Genomic DNA, 16,139 nt, shown 5'->3' with positions numbered 1-16,139 from the left:
CCTGCCTCTGCATCACACGCCTCTCCCTGCCTTTCATCCCTCTCCCTCCCTTTCTTTTCCCTTGCCTTTGTTCACACTCTCCAGTGGCAGAGCCCAGGCTGCTGCGGGAGGGAGATACGGGAACCTCCAGGTCCTCAGCACTGGCTTTCAGTGCTGGCTCCCCAACTGCTCCCCAATGCCCCTTGAGGTGGGGCAAAACGAAGGAGAAACCTTTTCCCTGGCCTCCCCTCTTCTTCACTCAGACACGTCTTTCCCATGCCCTCTCCTTTCTGCTTGGCAGGGAGCCCTCTTGCTTTGGATGGGTTTGGGGCGACAGGAACAGCATGGCCACACAAAGTAGCGTTTTGCTTTGCAGAAGCAGCTTGAGAGCTTTGGTGGTTGAACAGGAGACAAAATAAAGAAGAAAAGCACATACTAGGTCACAGGTGGTGAAATTCTCCCTCTGCCCTCGGAGGGGTCTGTGAAGCAGCTGCCTCAGGGGGGGTGGAAGATGTGATGGGCAGAGCTCACCAGGTCCTGTGCAGAGGCACCCAGGAGGTCCATGCATGGGGTGGTGGGTTGGGGGACAGTGGGACTTCTTCCTGTTTCTTGCCTGGCTTTTTTCTCAGCTCATCTTGTGGCACCTCATGCCAAGGGACGTGGACCACAGCTGCCAGGACTGTCTTGGAGGGAGGGCAAAGAGGCTGGATGGTGCTCAGCAGTACAGTCCATTGCTTCATCACCCAAGGAGCCATCCGGAGCTCTCTCAGACCCATAGCGAGGCCCCACCAAGTACGGGGTAGGGGGTGCTGCACATGCAGGTACCTCTTTTGGAGATACCTTGGAGATGGAGGGGTCTAAACCTTTTCTAACCCTCCTTTTCTCCAACTGCAGAGAGTTTGCATCTGGGAAGTGTTTAATTTAGAAAGGCCAGTGCTGCTGTATCACATCTCCTGTGTCGGTCTCTGTTGGTTTATGACCAGTGAAATCCTGGTGTGAAAACAGAATCAGGCTTTGATTTCATCTGCCCCTGCTGTTTTATGCCACTAACAACTTTGCATTTCTATAGCAGCTTTTATTCTAGGAGCTAAATGGGCTTCACAGACAGGCAATTAATTAATTGAGCCTCCCCAACCAGCCTACACCCTCAATGCCACAAGGAAGCATTTTGCAGAGGAGGAAACAGGCAGAGAGGAGCAAAATTACTTGCCCCAGGTAAAGAGATGAACTCACTGCTGACGTGCTGCTGCCTCCACAGCAAGGCGTTATGTTCTGCTGGTTGTGCCATTGCTCCTGGCTGCCGTGGAGATGGTCATGATGTCATTTCCAAACTGGTGGGGGAACTGGTCTCAATGGGGGGAGTGACTGAGGAAGGTCTTTCGGTATCTATCAGTGATTGCCATCGCCAGAGCATGTGAGCCCAAATTAACTCATGAACTGCCACCACCTTTGACCATCCCAGCCTCTGGCTGAGGAATTCCCTGAGACCATCAAACAGTGCCAGGAGGTCCCACTACTGCTTCCCCTTTCCATCCTTGCTGACCAACTCCTGTTTCTCCAGGAGGCACTCAGGTTTTGCAAGGGAAGGTGGTTTCGGCTGAAGGGTTTGCTTTGGTCCAGGTGCTACAGCCAAAATTTAGGGAGGCACCCGCCACGATGTCACGAAACAAGAGAGGGATGATCCTCAGCTCCCCTTTCCAGGTCCTGCTCACTGACTGGTGAGCAAGACGCAGCCCTGAGAAGCTGCGTGCTGCCGGCAGGATCTGGGGCACCTGGAGGAGGTGGGGGAATGTGCCTTTGCTCATGCAGAGTGAATATGTTCCTGGGGAAATTGCCTGCCTTTTATTATGAAACCCTGCTAATGGTTTGTTGTCTACACAAATAAGCATGGGGAATGAACTCGTGCACTTCCCAGCCTGCTCCGTGTCTTCCCGGCTCAGCTCCTTTCTGAACAAACATAACCTTTTGCAAGAATACCTGTCAAAATCGCTCTGAAATATTGAAATAACAGGATGGGATATGGTTTGCTCCTGGGCCCTAGTGCTCATCCGTCAGGACTCGGGATGTCCATCCAAAGAGACTTGTGAGCAGGATGCAAGGGAAAACTGGCAAGCAGCAGGGCCCCAAAGGGCTGCGTTTGGGGAGCTTCTCGCCTCGCTGTGGTGGCTCGCTGGGCTCCCACACACTCACCAGGGGAGCAGGGCAACTCCACAACCCTCGTGTGGCACCCGCTTCGTGTTGGTCATGGGGTGAGACATGGGGGCTTGCGACTCAGCTGGAGCTAATTGGGGCAAAATAGTGTCCTTCAGCCACTGACGGGGCCTGGGATAACTTTCATGGCCTCAATGCCTCCCTCCTCCTCCTCACCCCATGAGCTGGGCATCATCTGTGAGTATTTTAGAGATGGGGCAAAAAGCGATTGAGTCTTGGACAGGCTTTGGATCAATGGTTGAGGGGTATGTGGCTGCTTGGGTGGACACGAGACATGAACACAGGGCCATTCCCTTCCCTTCCAGTCTCAGAGTCCCAAGGGCTGTTCGGGGGCTCCCCAGGGTGTCCAGCTCCAAAGCCACCCATGTAAAATGGGAGTCAAACTGGCCCGTGGGCAGCACTAGGGCTGCAGGCAGGAGATGCTGCACTCCCTGCCTGAGGCTGTGGCTGCTTTTGGCGTTATCCACGGGGGAGCTGCTGGATGTGCAGTGATGGGGGTCCCAGGAGTGAGGGGCAGGATCCCTGGGCCAGGGCCTCTGCCTGCTGTAGTAGGTCTCAATATGGGCAAGATGTAAATGCTTAGTGTCTTCTCCCTTGGCAAAAAATCACTCCTCAATGATGTCCTTCTCTGGAGAGCAGCAAGAGGCTTTCTGCTCTCATTGCTGGCTCCCCATCTTGAAAGGTAAGAGGATAACCCACCCCTCAGCAGCTGGCCCCAAGGGCCACCGCTCTCCAGGTTTAGGGGGAGAGACCGACACTTTTTAATGTGCAAGAGACATTCCATTGCATGGTGGCACCTGCTCAACCCAGAGCCTTTCACTGCTCAGCCCCTTCCCTGTTGCTGGTTGTGAAGGTCTCTCACCTGGAATAAGGGGGGGGGGGATTCTGCTTTTCTGGGTACATGCCTTTTTTCTAATGTACTTGGAAGTGATGAGAATTTGGACACAGACAATTGTTGGGAGAAATCAGAATCAAACACTTAGAAACCCAAACACTCCCCACCCCCCAAAATATCCTGTCAACCAACCAACCACCAAGCAACCACCAAAAAAGTCCTTCAAACCAAATTCCATCTCTTTCGCTAAAATCCGTGATTAAAACCTGGTACAAACCGGTCAATATAGATATATATATATATATTTTTTAGTAGATGTAGTATTGTTTTTTTTTTTCTCCTCTCTCTTTCTCATTATACAGCAAACATTGCAAATATAGAAATTTTCTCTGTACAATTAACGACTTCGGTTTACAATGCAATGTGTGGTAAAACCTCTCAGTGAGTGAAAATGTGAACGGGCCTTCAACCGGGTAAAAGTCTAAACTGGAAGACTCCGTTTGCAAAAACAGCCCAAAGGATGGATCTCCTTCTGGTCTCTTTTTGGTTTTTGTTGCTGTTTTTGTTGCTGTTGATTTTGGAAGGGAAGGAAGGAAGAACACAAACTGTTCACAAAGAATCCACAAAATCACGGAATAGGGACTCATGCAATGCAATATCGGGAAACGCCAGACCTCAGCTCTCTGCCCACTCTTTCACTTTCTTTTTATATTCAATTTTTTCTTTTTTCTTTTTTTTTTTTTAAAAAATTGAAATGAAACAAAACCTTTTTTTTTCACTCCACAGTTTGTTTCTTTTGTAAAGTTTGTGTTCAAATTTGGTGCGTCTCACCAGTGTGAGGACATTTTAATATCTCATTTTATATATTATATAGAATATTTATAGATTTTCATAATTTGTTCTCTCTTTTATTTTTATTGATTTTTTTTTTATTATTTTATTTTGTTTCAAAGACAGTCTAAATAAAAATAGCTGCTGCAGATTTCTTTTGGTCCAGTTAGTGTGTTAAGTCACGAGTTGTGTGAGGACTCAGGACTTTTGCTGGGCAGAGACGCCCTTCCAGTAGTCTAAGATGTCGTGAAGATCCTCGTCTTTGGCAAACTGGACCTTTTTGCGTAGGGCATGGCCGGCTGCCATATACTCCTCCTCGTCTTTGTGCCGCTTGCGGTTGAGTTTGAAGCGCTCCCAGATGCTGTGCGATGGTTTGCAGGTGTACTCTGGGCTGGAGGTGTAGCTCAGGTTGTGATATTGAGGCGAGAGCTGGGAATAGGCCAGGTCTCTGGGGCGAGGACGGGTCAGAGGCTCCAGGATGGAGGGCTTTCGCCCTGCCATGCTGTCGTGCTGCTCCCCTTGGTGCGAGCTGGGGTACGAGTGCCGGTGTTCGCTGTACTGACGGATCTTCTCCGCCTCCGCCCGCAGGATGGCCGCGGCCGGTGTCACAGTGAGGATGGTGTCGGTGGTGGGGGATGTCTTCTCAATGTATTTGGCTTCTGATTTGTGGCCCGATCCCTCGGAGCGGTAGGACCTGGGGCTCCGTATGGAGCCACTGGAAGAGGTGCTGGAGCGTTTGGGGGCCGCCTCCATGCTGTGGTGTCGCTGGAGAGGGTGGTTGTAGCTTTCCTTGTAGACAGGGGAGAGAAATCCATGCTTGCTGGGGATCTGCTCTGATAAGAGCACCAGCTGAGGCTCCACTGTGGAGACCGCCCCCGATTTCACCCCTTGGAAGGAGGTGGACTCAGATTTCAAGGCATCAATGCAGTTGTTGATGATCTGGTTCACCTTGTCCACCTCCTTGGCAATGGTGGAGATCTCAGCCACAGAGCTCTGGGTGTCTGGCGGCAGGGACAGCTCGCAGTCTCGCCTCTCGGGCTGCTCACCCGTCCTCACCTCCATGTAGTTGCCCTTGGTGGCCTTGGGGGTCTCACTGCTGTCAATCAGCTTGTACTGCTCAACCTCACCAGCGGAAGGCAGGTAGGGGATGCGGGTCACTGTCTCCCCGCCCAGCATCTGCCCCTGGGACAGCTGGGTGATGCTGGTGGTCTCCATTTCTGGCCCATATTTCAGCTCAATGATGGTCTTCTTCATGCTGCCGGCAGCCTTTTTGTGCTTCTCCTCCTGCTGGCGCCTCTTCCGGAGACAGTAATACACAACGCCCAGGACAATCACCATGCCAAAGAGACAGCCCAGGATTGTCATGATATAATGAGTGGCAGTGGAAGGGGTGGGCACTGGCTCCTTGCGGTTGGGTCTGGTGGGTGTGATGGTGACGCAGGTGTGGTTGTACTTCGAGTATTGGTGGACAGAGACTACACAGTAGGTGTAGTCTCTTTGTGCTACTAGGTTGCTCACGGTGATGTTCTCCTCCTTCTTCCTGAGCTTGGTGATCATGGAGGAGAAGCCGTTTTCAAACTGGGAGAGGATGTACATCTTGCTGAATGGGTAGGGAATCTGCACGGTGAGGACGGCTGAGTTGTGGTTGAGGTGCTTCACCTGGATGTTGGGGCGCACCTCTGTTTCGCCGATGGGAGTGAAGAGGGAGAACTGCGGGGTCGTGCCATCGCCGGAGGAGCAATCCTCCTCGGAGCAGGGGCTTTCGGAGGGCACCGTGGTCACCTGGTACCTGGGAGGGATAAAACGAGGGATCACAGTGTAGGAGCCGCCGGTGCAAAGGGAAGAGAGCATGCTCAGCGCATTGCGGTAGCCAGTCCGGCCTTGGCCCAACAAGTAGTAGCCCATGTAGTCAGGTGGGGAGTCGCACTGCATCCGGTCGTACGTGCGGGTCATGTTGGTGAAAGCTTCCAGCCATTGCAGGAAGCCAAGGAGCTCGCAGGAGCAGTAGAAGGGGTTACTGTAGAGTTCACAGACAGAAAGCTTGTTTAGGCCCCGAAAAGTGTTGCTGTCGAGTCTCTGGATCCTGTTCATGGACAGGTCAATGTTCACTATGTTGGGGCACTCCCAGAAGGCATTGGGGGTGACGGACTCGATGAGGTTGGCCTGGAGATAGAGGTACTCCAGCTTCCCCAGGCCCCGGAGGATGCCCTCGGTGAGGTTCCTCAGTCGGTTGTAACCCAGCTGCAGCACCTGGAGGTTGAACTGTCCTGAAAAGGCACCGTCCTCGATGTAGGAGATCTCGTTCTTCGTCAGGTTGAGGTATGTCAGGTTGCCGAAGCGGCTGAGCGAGGCGTACTGCACGCTCTTGATCTTGTTGTCGTTCAGCCGCAAGTCCACAATGGTGCTGTTGATTTGCTGGGGGATGGACTCGTAGGGGGGCTGGTTTTGGCTGCAGATGGCCAACCAGACGAAGCCCTTGTCCCCCTCGATGAGCCAGCAGTCTGCCCGCACCCCGCCAGCGTGCAGGAGAGAGACGGCTGCCACGCACATGCAGAGGGCTGACGTCGCGGCCCACCGGCGACCTGCCATCTGGAAGGGTGGCGTGGAGAAGGAGTGCCTGGTCTGCCAGAAGCGGGGAGCGGGACAGGGGCCGGGAAGACGTGGGCTAGTGCTTCTTCAGCAGCTTCGCTCGCCTCTCCCTTCTCCTCATGGCTTGGAGACGGGGGGGAAGCATCCGTGGAGAAAGCGGACCTCGGTGCCCGCGGTACTCGGCAGCCACCGGCCGGGGGCTACTACCAAGGCCTGGGTGGCTGAGGCTGGTCCCGCATCACCAGGTCTCTGGCATCTCGGGGAGGGAGTCATGAAGGTAGGTGCCCGGGCGGAGGAGTCCCTCTGGCTTAGAGACAAGCCTTCCTCTCACTTCTTATAGTACCTCTCCTCGTTTTCTTTTTGCTGCCCATCATGACGCTGGTCCCCATCTCCACGTGCCTCCGTAGGTCTGGCTGTCCCAGCTTGATCTCTCAGCTCACCTGTTCAAAACAAATCACAAGCACAAACTAAACATGAAGGAAAGACAGTTAGCATTTAGAGGCGTTGGAGATGCATCCAACTGCCCTCTTAATGTTTGGCACATGCCTTCTAACTCTGGCTACCACCTTTCAAGGAGCCTTTGGTTTATCTGGGTGCTGCCACCAGCAGCGTTTGGCAGCAAAAGGGAAGGTGGTCACTGACCATGGAGGTCATCCTCTGAGCCCATCATCCAGCATCACATTGTAGGCAGTTGAGAGACCAACACACATCCAGGGCACTGTTCGTCTGACCTATTTAGGTGTCTACCTTAGGAAGAGAGGAGTGATGCCCCAGAAGTGTCTGTTCCTCTCCGCTGAGAGCAGACGAAGTCTAGACAACTCGCTCTGATGTAGATTTGATGCTGCAGCGTTTTGCTGAGGGGAATCCTAACTGTCTCGTGTGCTGGTGTGCGCAGCGGCAGTGCCCACAGAAGGGGATGCTGATTGAGGACACCGTGTCTCTCTGACTGCATTGCTGCGTGGCATCTAGGATAAAGCCCAGCCTCAAGCGCCTGTCCTGTTTCTGGGAACCTGAGCAGTAGTTTCAGAGCACTCTTTGACTGCAAAACACACTAGCGTGATTGTCCACCATCCGATGTCCTTGTCCGTGGCTGGGGCTTGCTGCCTGTCTCCAAGACTTCTCTCTCCCTCCTGGGTGAAATGTTGCGGAGGTGAGGAAGACCCTCAACCGTTCAGTGCCATAACAAGAGTATTTGCAGAAGCTGGGACAAGACCTTCCCTCCCCACCCAGAAAAAGCTGTCTGAAGTCCAGGAAGAGTCTTCACTAGACACAAACCTGTGGGGCTGCCAGCAGCCTCACTTCCCACAGAAAATCTCTCATTCCAGGCTCACATTTTCCATTATTTTTTCCTGCATTTTTGACTAAACTTAAATATCCATGGACAGCACTTCTACCTCCTTTTGTGATTTCTTAGGAAACAGGAAGGCAAAAGTGCATGAGCATGAGCATCTCCTCAATCATGCTTTTCCACAAGATGTTGAAAATATCATCCATGGACATCTCTACTGCCAAACAGCTCTCTCAGCTGGTAGGACAGATGCAGTGAGGTGTTGTGGCAGAGACGGAGTTGCCCACAAATGGGGAGAAAATATCTCGGCCTAGCTAGAAAAATCCTTCTTGGGACTTTTGTTGGGAACAGGAGCTCTGGTTGTCTCGCTTGTCCCAGGGCAGACTGTAGGAGGCAGGCACTCCTTGAAAACACAGCTGGCAGGAACTGGAGGTTTCTTGGGCATCCATGAAGGTCACAGGGGCACATCTTACATCTAAATTGTCTTTCATTGGATCTGCAAAATAGTATAAATCCAGAAATTGGTTTCCAAACCATTTCCCAGTGCCCAGGCAGTGAAGGGACTGTGCTTGGTGCTGCACGCCTGCAAATCGCATGAGGCTGATGATTGTCAAGGGGCATTTAGATGCAGATACCATACTCTCACCCTTGTTCTGAAGAAACCAGGTTCTTTTCCACCTGTGATACCAGGCAATGAAGCAGACCATGTTTCACTGCAGAGATCCCTGTTAACTTTTCACAGCTTATACCTCGGTAAACAGACCAGTAATAATAAGCAGTAAAACAATTTATTTGTTCTTTCTGGATTGTGAACAATGAGTCTGTTCCCTGGTGGCACAGTTGGGTTTCCATTACGTGAATAATGAGATCTGCTCTCACATCAGCTCTCTGCACATGAGACTCTCTGGCCACCTTGTCCTCCAGCAGATGCCCCACCAGCTGCTGGGGGAGGTGAGGCTGGGGGGGAAAACAACAACAACACTGAGTTTCTACTCAGTGCCCCTCCGGAGGGCAGGGTGTGTGGTACAGCCTTCTTGCAGGCTGTACCGTCGGCGGTGGTTGTGCAGTTGCTTATGGGTGAGATGTACGGGCCCTAAGATGATGCTTCTGTGGGGCCCTGCCTGGGTACTTGCAGGTCTCTCTCTGCCTCCCCAGTGCCTGGTACTGTCCTATCCCAGCTACATTTGGCAGAAAGCTCAACAAAACCAAGTTTTCAAAAGTTTACTAGAAATGGGGCCTGGGTGGAAGGGACGCTGAGGGCAAGGCAGCTGAATCTCAGGTGTCCTCCTTCCTGGGGGGTAGAAACCTGGACTTTACCATGCTTTTACATTGCTATTCCAGCTGAAGCCCTTACATCACCACAGTGACACCTATATTGCTGGTAACCCTATTTTGGGGAACAATACCTGCTGCACTGGCAGAAGCACATTTGCAAGGATGTGCTGTCCCAGCCCTGGGATGCTTTCCCAGGACCTGGAAGCCCATTTTGGCATAACTGAGTCCTTGGAGCCAGTGAGGAAGGGAAGAAGGACTATGCTCCCTGGGGCACTGCAGGTGAGAGTCCCCCCTTACCACCTCCCCAGCTGACGGGTGAAGCACGGGCTGCAATACCAGGCTGAAAGACGTCTGCTGCTACATCCCTTCTGGCACTGGACAACTCAATTAACCTCTCTGCGCTCCAGCCTCCTCTCCGGTACCGTGAGATAATGATAGCACTTCACAGGGCTGTGGGAGACTGAAAGTGCCCTGAGCTCCTCTTGTTGGGATGAAAATTGTGTTGCAGGTGGAGACTTTCTCTCCCTCCAGCTGCAAGCTGGGCTTTAGTCGTGCCCGCTCTCCTCTGCCACAGGGACCAGCCTGGTCTCCAGCTCCGCAGACTGCCTCCTGTGGCAGTGCACATTGCCCCTAAGGGTGTGGGAGAAGGTATTCCTGGCCCGCAGAGCCATAAGCAAAGGCTTGCCCCAGTTGTCCCTTTGGGATGGCACAGACTTTCCTTGCCTGCTGCCCTGCAGTGCTTGTCCTTGGCATGAGCATCTCCCTGTCCTCCTCCATGGGCTTGTGCATTACAGGGACCTCCCGCAGGCAGGGGAAGCCCTGCCAAACCGAGACAGCACACAAGGAGGGATGCATCTTGGCATATTCTCTTTAGCAAGCACTTATTCTGTCTCCTCGAACTCCCATTTTGACCCAACCATCCTCTCTGGGCAAGCTTGTGTTTGGGATTGCTCTGCAGAGCCAAACCAGTCTTTTTCTTGCAGAGGAAGGTTCCCTGTTACTCCCACCTGGGGAGGCTGTGGGCTGCAGCCCGTGTCAGAGGGCATTAGCTAGTGGAGCAGGACGATCCCGTGAGCAAAGAACAGAGCCAGACCCTCCACGGACCTTGCCAGGCTGATCCCCTATAGCCTTCTCATCACCCATGTGCCTCCCTCATCTAATTGGAGGTGCCGAGGATGAAGAACGGCAATGGTAAATGACTCAAACATGTTCAATAAGGCTCCTGCTGTGTGTTTTCTCTTCTTTCCTGTACGTTGCCTATCAGACGAGTCCTTCCCAACAACAGAAAGGAGAAAAGGCATTTTATCAGCAGCCTGAGTTTAATTTCAGCTCATTAAAGCAGGCAATTTGCTGGTTTATTTGCTTTGCAAAGTGTGAATAAAATGACAGCATTAAGGAGATGTAAGAGAGGAAAGAGGGGCTAATCTCCCTTTTTATTAGATTGCCGGGACATAACTGGGGAGTGGAGAAGTGGGTCTTGTTGCTTTGCACAGAAGGCATAATTGTTCATCTTGTTGGCTTCTGAAAGCCTCCTTCCCAGCATCACGCCAACGCGGGTGCATGTGGGTGTGTGCCTGCGTGTGTGCACTGCGACATCAGCCAAGCGCCGAGCATCCTGCAAGGCAGGATGGGAGCAGGGGCACTTGCAGTGGTTCCCAACTCATCTCCCTGTAACAGCAAATAACAGACATCCAAGAGGTTTCTCCTTCTTCACTTTTCTACCTTTTACCTCGCCTCTAATCTCCCTTTTCTGTTCTTTTCTGCTTCTGAAATCCCGAGCTTCATTCTTGCAGGTTAGAAATAAAGCAGCCGGTCGGCCAAGGAGCCTTTGTTGTCCCTGACCTCCTGCAGCTGGGACATGGCTCTGGAGAGCAGGGCAGAGACCCCCCCGCCTCTTCCCCACAAACTGGATAAAAATCAGTAAGATAAGCTAGTGTTTTAACCCTCCTGCCTGACTGATTTGTCTTTGCCCAGCTGTCCTGGTTTTATTCTCCTGGTAACCTAATTGCACACCACATTTCCCAGTCCTCTGACCCTCCACAGAGGTGCCTGGGAAAATCTGGGAACAAACCACCTACAACTCTAATGTGAAAAACAACCAGGAAAGTGGAGATTTGGGGTTCTCCTTCACTGATTGAGAAAGAAGCAAAAGATAGGAAGGAAGACGGTGTGGAATAACAATAACAATGATTTGAAATGATGAATTTAATCTCAGTCGGAGTTATCTTGAACTGTGGCACCATGCTGATGATGACAACAGGCCACGTCCACAGGGAGGCCACGGTACCCACCCAGTACCTTGCAGGAAATATCATTCCTGCCCAGAGTTACCTGTACACTGCAGACACTGCTGTATTTCCCTTTCCTTCTGCTGTCATAGGGCAGCATGGTTTGACCAGCTGAGAAGATGTTGGGCTCGTGTGGCTTACAGAGGCCAGCAAAGAGGCGATGACAACTCCCTCACTCTTTGCTGGTCCTACACATTGCCTCTGATCTCCAGTATCCCTGCTGAAGCCCGGATCCATGCTTTGCCCTGCTAATCCTCAGCCCTGACCTGTGATGTCCTCCCCTCCTACCTGTCCTTGCTTCTCCAGCCCTGGTCCCCAGTGGCAAAGAGGGACCGCTGTGATTTTGTGATGTCCACGAAGTTGCAGCCTGCACTGGATGACCAGCAGCAACCTCATCCTGGCTGAAAACCCACAGTAAGGGAGGTCGAAAGGGAAAGGCAAAGCTGGGGCTCCAAAAACCAGTGCAGGCTGGCTGGTAAGTTTTTGCTTCCACCGCCCGATTAATGGCATCTCAGTAAATTAAACCAGAGCAGCAGCTGCAAGGAAGCAAACAAAGCAGCCGTGGGGGTTGGGTAGGTAGAGGGAGAGCGAGCTGGGCAGCGCACATAATAATATGCTGTCCTGGCACTCAATTCCTAATTTTGTTATTCTACTGAATGAGTTATTTCAAACTGTGGATTAGATTTACTGAGTGAAGGCAAGGAGCCAGATTAACATGCGCGTTCGTGTGTGCGTGCGTATACACGCATACACGCAACAGTGCTCCTTCCCTTGGCATTTCTGCATCCCCGTAACTTCATTCTCTCTAGCTGCTCCATCTCCAGCTGGCTGTGTTTCAGCTTCTCTTAGACCCTCTTTCACAGCCACTCAGGCCATTTTATCATAAATGAAGGCGCCCCACTACAAAGAGAGATGTAGCAAAACAGGAGTGATACATTACAAATTATAAATGTTTAGTCACCCAAAGAGGTGGGGAGGGAAAATTTGGCTAACAAACAGGCACCAAATTTTAAAATTAACCTTGGCTTTTTATTATGTGTAAAATAATCTGAGGAGACAGCTCCAAGATGGCAGAGAAAACATTTATTAGTGATGAAGTCTCCCCTAAATGGCTTGACGTCCATCCTGTATATGTCAGGTGGGGAAAGGAGGCTTCCAGGCAGGTTTTTCTGCTCATTCGTATTCGTGGTGTTTGCTACACACCTCCTGCCGGGTGATGTTGGTCAGAATCATAACCATGCTGAATAATAAAGATGCCCATGCCTGTAAAATTCAAGTTCATTTTATATCCAGAGGTCCTGGTACTAATATTGCCTCCACAGACAGAGTTCAGGCAGCATTTTGTGCATCCCAACCTTATTCCCAAATGCCTCACGGTGTTAGATAATAGAGTTCTCCAGTCAATTCTACTCTCTCTCCTGCTATTATTTATTATTTAAGAAAAATAGGCAAGGGAGAAGAGATATATTTTCCACTGAGGTTTGAAGAAAGATGAAGAAGGAATGAAGTGGAGAGGTAAAGGGAGGCTGAGAGAGAAGTGCCCATCATCACATACAGGATAGCTTTTACTGAGACCTTGGGAGGTCACGGACTAGACAACAAGTAGCCAGGTGGGAGGGATGGGGAAGAGATCACTTTTCTGGGGTAGGCTGGGAGAAACAAACAGAAGTTACACACTTGATCTCTATACAGGGCCATTACTATTACCAGTGTATCGACACTCATGGGCTCTATATAGTGCTAGGGCCAATGTTTCTCTCCTCGGGTTGTTCCTGTCAAGGGGAACACAAGTCAATAGAGGTCAAGGCACTGATGGCTCTTTGGTGTCTACAGACTGGCTGCTGGCTCATTTTGCAGTCTCTTTGCAGGAGGCATGGCACACTTTCTGCAGACCAGCAGCCGAATGAATGTCAATCTGAGGAGCGTGAAATGCATCTGGTTGGCAAGGCCCTGAAGACACTAATGACCCTTGATTGGCCTCACCTAGGGCCTCCACCCACAGGCTCAGGAGCTCCACATAAACTCAGTCCTGGGTCTCCAGCCCATTCCTGAGCCTTGCTGGTGCTGTGCTTGTCTCCAGTCCTGCTTGTGGTCCTGCCTCCAGGATAGACTTCAGGCCTGAGGTAGGTGGCTTATCTCCTGGATGGACCCCTCCGACATCCACTATAACTGGTGCTCGCTGCTGCCCCTGGCCCCATCGCCTTTTATTCCTGGCTGGACTCCTTGGCGGCATCCTGGCTATGGCTCATCTCTCGTCTCACCTGGGACTGTCCATGGACCCTGTTGCCAGCACTTTGCCTGCTGTGTTCGTGTGCTGGGAGACACCACCCTGGGTGGGGAGGGGACCCCCCTGTGCTGGGGTCACCCCTGGCTCCTGCCTCACCTTCCCTTTGAACAGCCAGCCCTTGCTGCTGCCTGATATGGATTTCAATAAAAGGCAGCTTACTCTGCAGCTGGTTGCATGGGGAACTCTCCAGTAAAATGGTTTTGCTGGTGTAAAATGCACTTTCTGCAAAATTAAACCTTTGGCTGAAAAGTTATGATCTTTCTTGGAAGTTGAGATTCAGGTCAATTTAGCTGTAAACTTGTGGGTGCGGTAGGGTCTGATGGGAGCCCTAGTTCAAAGCCGTCGTGCCTCCACCAGCCAGTGCCGCAATCTGGGGATGGCCAAAACAAACCTGTTTGCACAAGCATTTTTAGGAACCTTTTTGTTCTATGGCAAAATAAATTCTGGGTTAAAATGACAATATTTTCAAGACAGGTTAGCTCTTGGGATTTCAGGAAATAAAGATATTCTGCTTTTCACTCAGCTGTAGTCTGAAGTCATTTACATCCATCTCATGCTGCTTAGCTTCCAGGGTCTATTGGGATGACAACACTATTGCACACTGCTGTGGGCCACTGAGCAAAATTCTCCACTGAGTTTAAGTAAATGCATAAATGATCTTCCTGGTGAACAACCTCTTAAGCCCAGCTGAGTTACCTGTGCATTAAACCAGCCTTCTGAAATATCAGCACAGGCAGATATGAAATGTCAGCTCCAGCCCATGACAGTGCAGTTGAGCCCTCAAACAGCCAAGGAGTGCAATTAGAGGGGCAGAGGAAGGTGAAGAGGAAAAAGATTTTAGGGGATGTAGAGAACTAAGAGTTCTGATCAGGTACAACAGTAGTAATAAGAGAGAAGTGTGTTTCCATGGGAGAAAGCCTCTCTAGTATTTACTTGATGGGGTTCTTCCTTAGAAATAATCAGTCTGAATCATAATTCCATTATGGGATGGTTATCCTGCCGTTAGGCTGGGGAAACCAGAGGTCTGGTGTGGAAGCAGGGGTCCCGTTTCCCCCTCCCCGTAAATAGTGCTGAAGATCAAAGCATGTTTTTCCAGCACTGATACAATGGAGGGAGCCAGCCCCGTGCTGGGAAGCAAAGCCGCTGGTGTTCCTCAGCACTGCCAATCTGAACTGTGCCTTGTCTCTGCTGCATTGTCATCATCGCTCAGATCTTTGCTGCTCTTTGGAAGAGGGCTTTACTGCTTTCATTCATTAATTTATTTTTGCAGGAGGCTTGCATAACCCTTTGCATCCCAGACAGGAGAATCCGCTTTTATACAGCATGAAATCTGGTGGTGGATCCATGAAATGGTTAGCTTTGTTAGAAATTACTTTCAGAGGTGCAAGTGCTTTGTTTGCTCTGATTTTTTTTTTTATGGTCATATTTTCAAAAGGACTTTTCCATCTCTGTCCCACTTTTCCCGTGTGAAGGTGTCTCAAGCCAGAAAGCGTGGGTCTCTGGCCAGTGCCTACCTCAGTCGCAGTTTCTATGTGGACTGTACTGCTGAGTGTTGGCAGATGGACAAGAAAACATACAGCAGATGTAGGACTTCATAGTAACGGTCTGCTGTGATCTCCAGGTAGGCAGAAAGGAATTCACCTTTTCATCAGCAAGCGTCCTGCACACAGGAATCACTATGGCTGTGCTGTAGGCAAACACCTCTAGTGACCTTTTACTGACTTGTTCACCTTTGAAGTTGGTCCTGCTTCTCTGGTTGGAAAAGACTTCCAGATGTCTTTTCCAACCTAAATTATTTTAATGATCTAGCTCATGTCCTCTGGAGCCAAGGACCCCAGCTTAAGGCTGGACCCGTTGGCTGTCCACTTTTTGAAGGGGGTTCTGCCCAGATATAGCAATATCTGGCAAGCCCCAGTGCCCTACAGGCCTAATTTTAGCTCAGTGCTGCAGGCTGGCTTCCTGTCATGGGCCAGGAGAAGGTTAATGATCATCTGGGCAGCTCTCCAAACCCAATCTAATGTTTATTCAGGATAACAGCATTGCAGAGGAAACCAAGCATGACCACCTTCCACGCACAGCTTACCCAGCACGGCCCCGTTCCTGTACGTGGCTCTGCTGGAGGAGCTCAGGTTTGTCAGCTCTTGGAGGAGGGACCCTCTTCTCCTTCCCTAGGTCAAGACAGGTCCTCTGCAACATTCCCAATCCTGCCTATGTCCTGACCTCTTAACCTAACAGATGCCGTGTTTCTACAGAAAAACACTTTAACAGGCTCTGGGTCTGTTGTTTCAGCAGTGGAAATAGGCACCCTGCCTGCTAAAAAGTTTATAGGACACTGCTCGCGGGTCAAATACCCATGCTGCAAACAAATATCCATGCCACAAGCACCTTAGTTTGTCGGCCTCTGTGAAGAGAGGGTGTTCAGCCCCACTGCACCCTCCGGGTCCCTGCGGTGCGAGGAGGAGCTGAGGGATGTGGGACAGTGGTCCCAGCTGCGTGGTGGTGCCTTGGTGGGCCTGGATGTCGCAGGTCTGTGCTCCACCTGGGTCCGGGATGGGG

At 51.1% G+C, this 16,139-nt stretch overlaps 1 protein-coding gene across 1 annotated transcript; it reads right to left on the bottom strand.

The window, feature by feature from the left end:
- Nucleotides 1-3,307: 3,307 nt before the first annotated feature.
- Nucleotides 3,308-6,445, bottom strand: ELFN1 (extracellular leucine-rich repeat and fibronectin type III domain containing 1). The gene has a single exon (XM_010570285.1). The coding sequence runs from the start codon at nt 6,443-6,445 to the stop codon at nt 4,055-4,057; it is 2,391 nt and encodes a 796-aa protein (XP_010568587.1). The 3' UTR covers nt 3,308-4,054.
- Between the last annotated feature and the right edge of the window lie 9,694 nt (nt 6,446-16,139).

The sequence above is a fragment of the Haliaeetus leucocephalus genome, unplaced genomic scaffold (genome assembly GCF_000737465.1).
Source record: "Haliaeetus leucocephalus isolate CR32 unplaced genomic scaffold, Haliaeetus_leucocephalus-4.0 Scaffold295, whole genome shotgun sequence".
NCBI classification, from domain to species: Eukaryota; Metazoa; Chordata; class Aves; order Accipitriformes; family Accipitridae; genus Haliaeetus; species Haliaeetus leucocephalus.
This window is presented reverse-complemented; position numbering and strand designations above follow the sequence as displayed.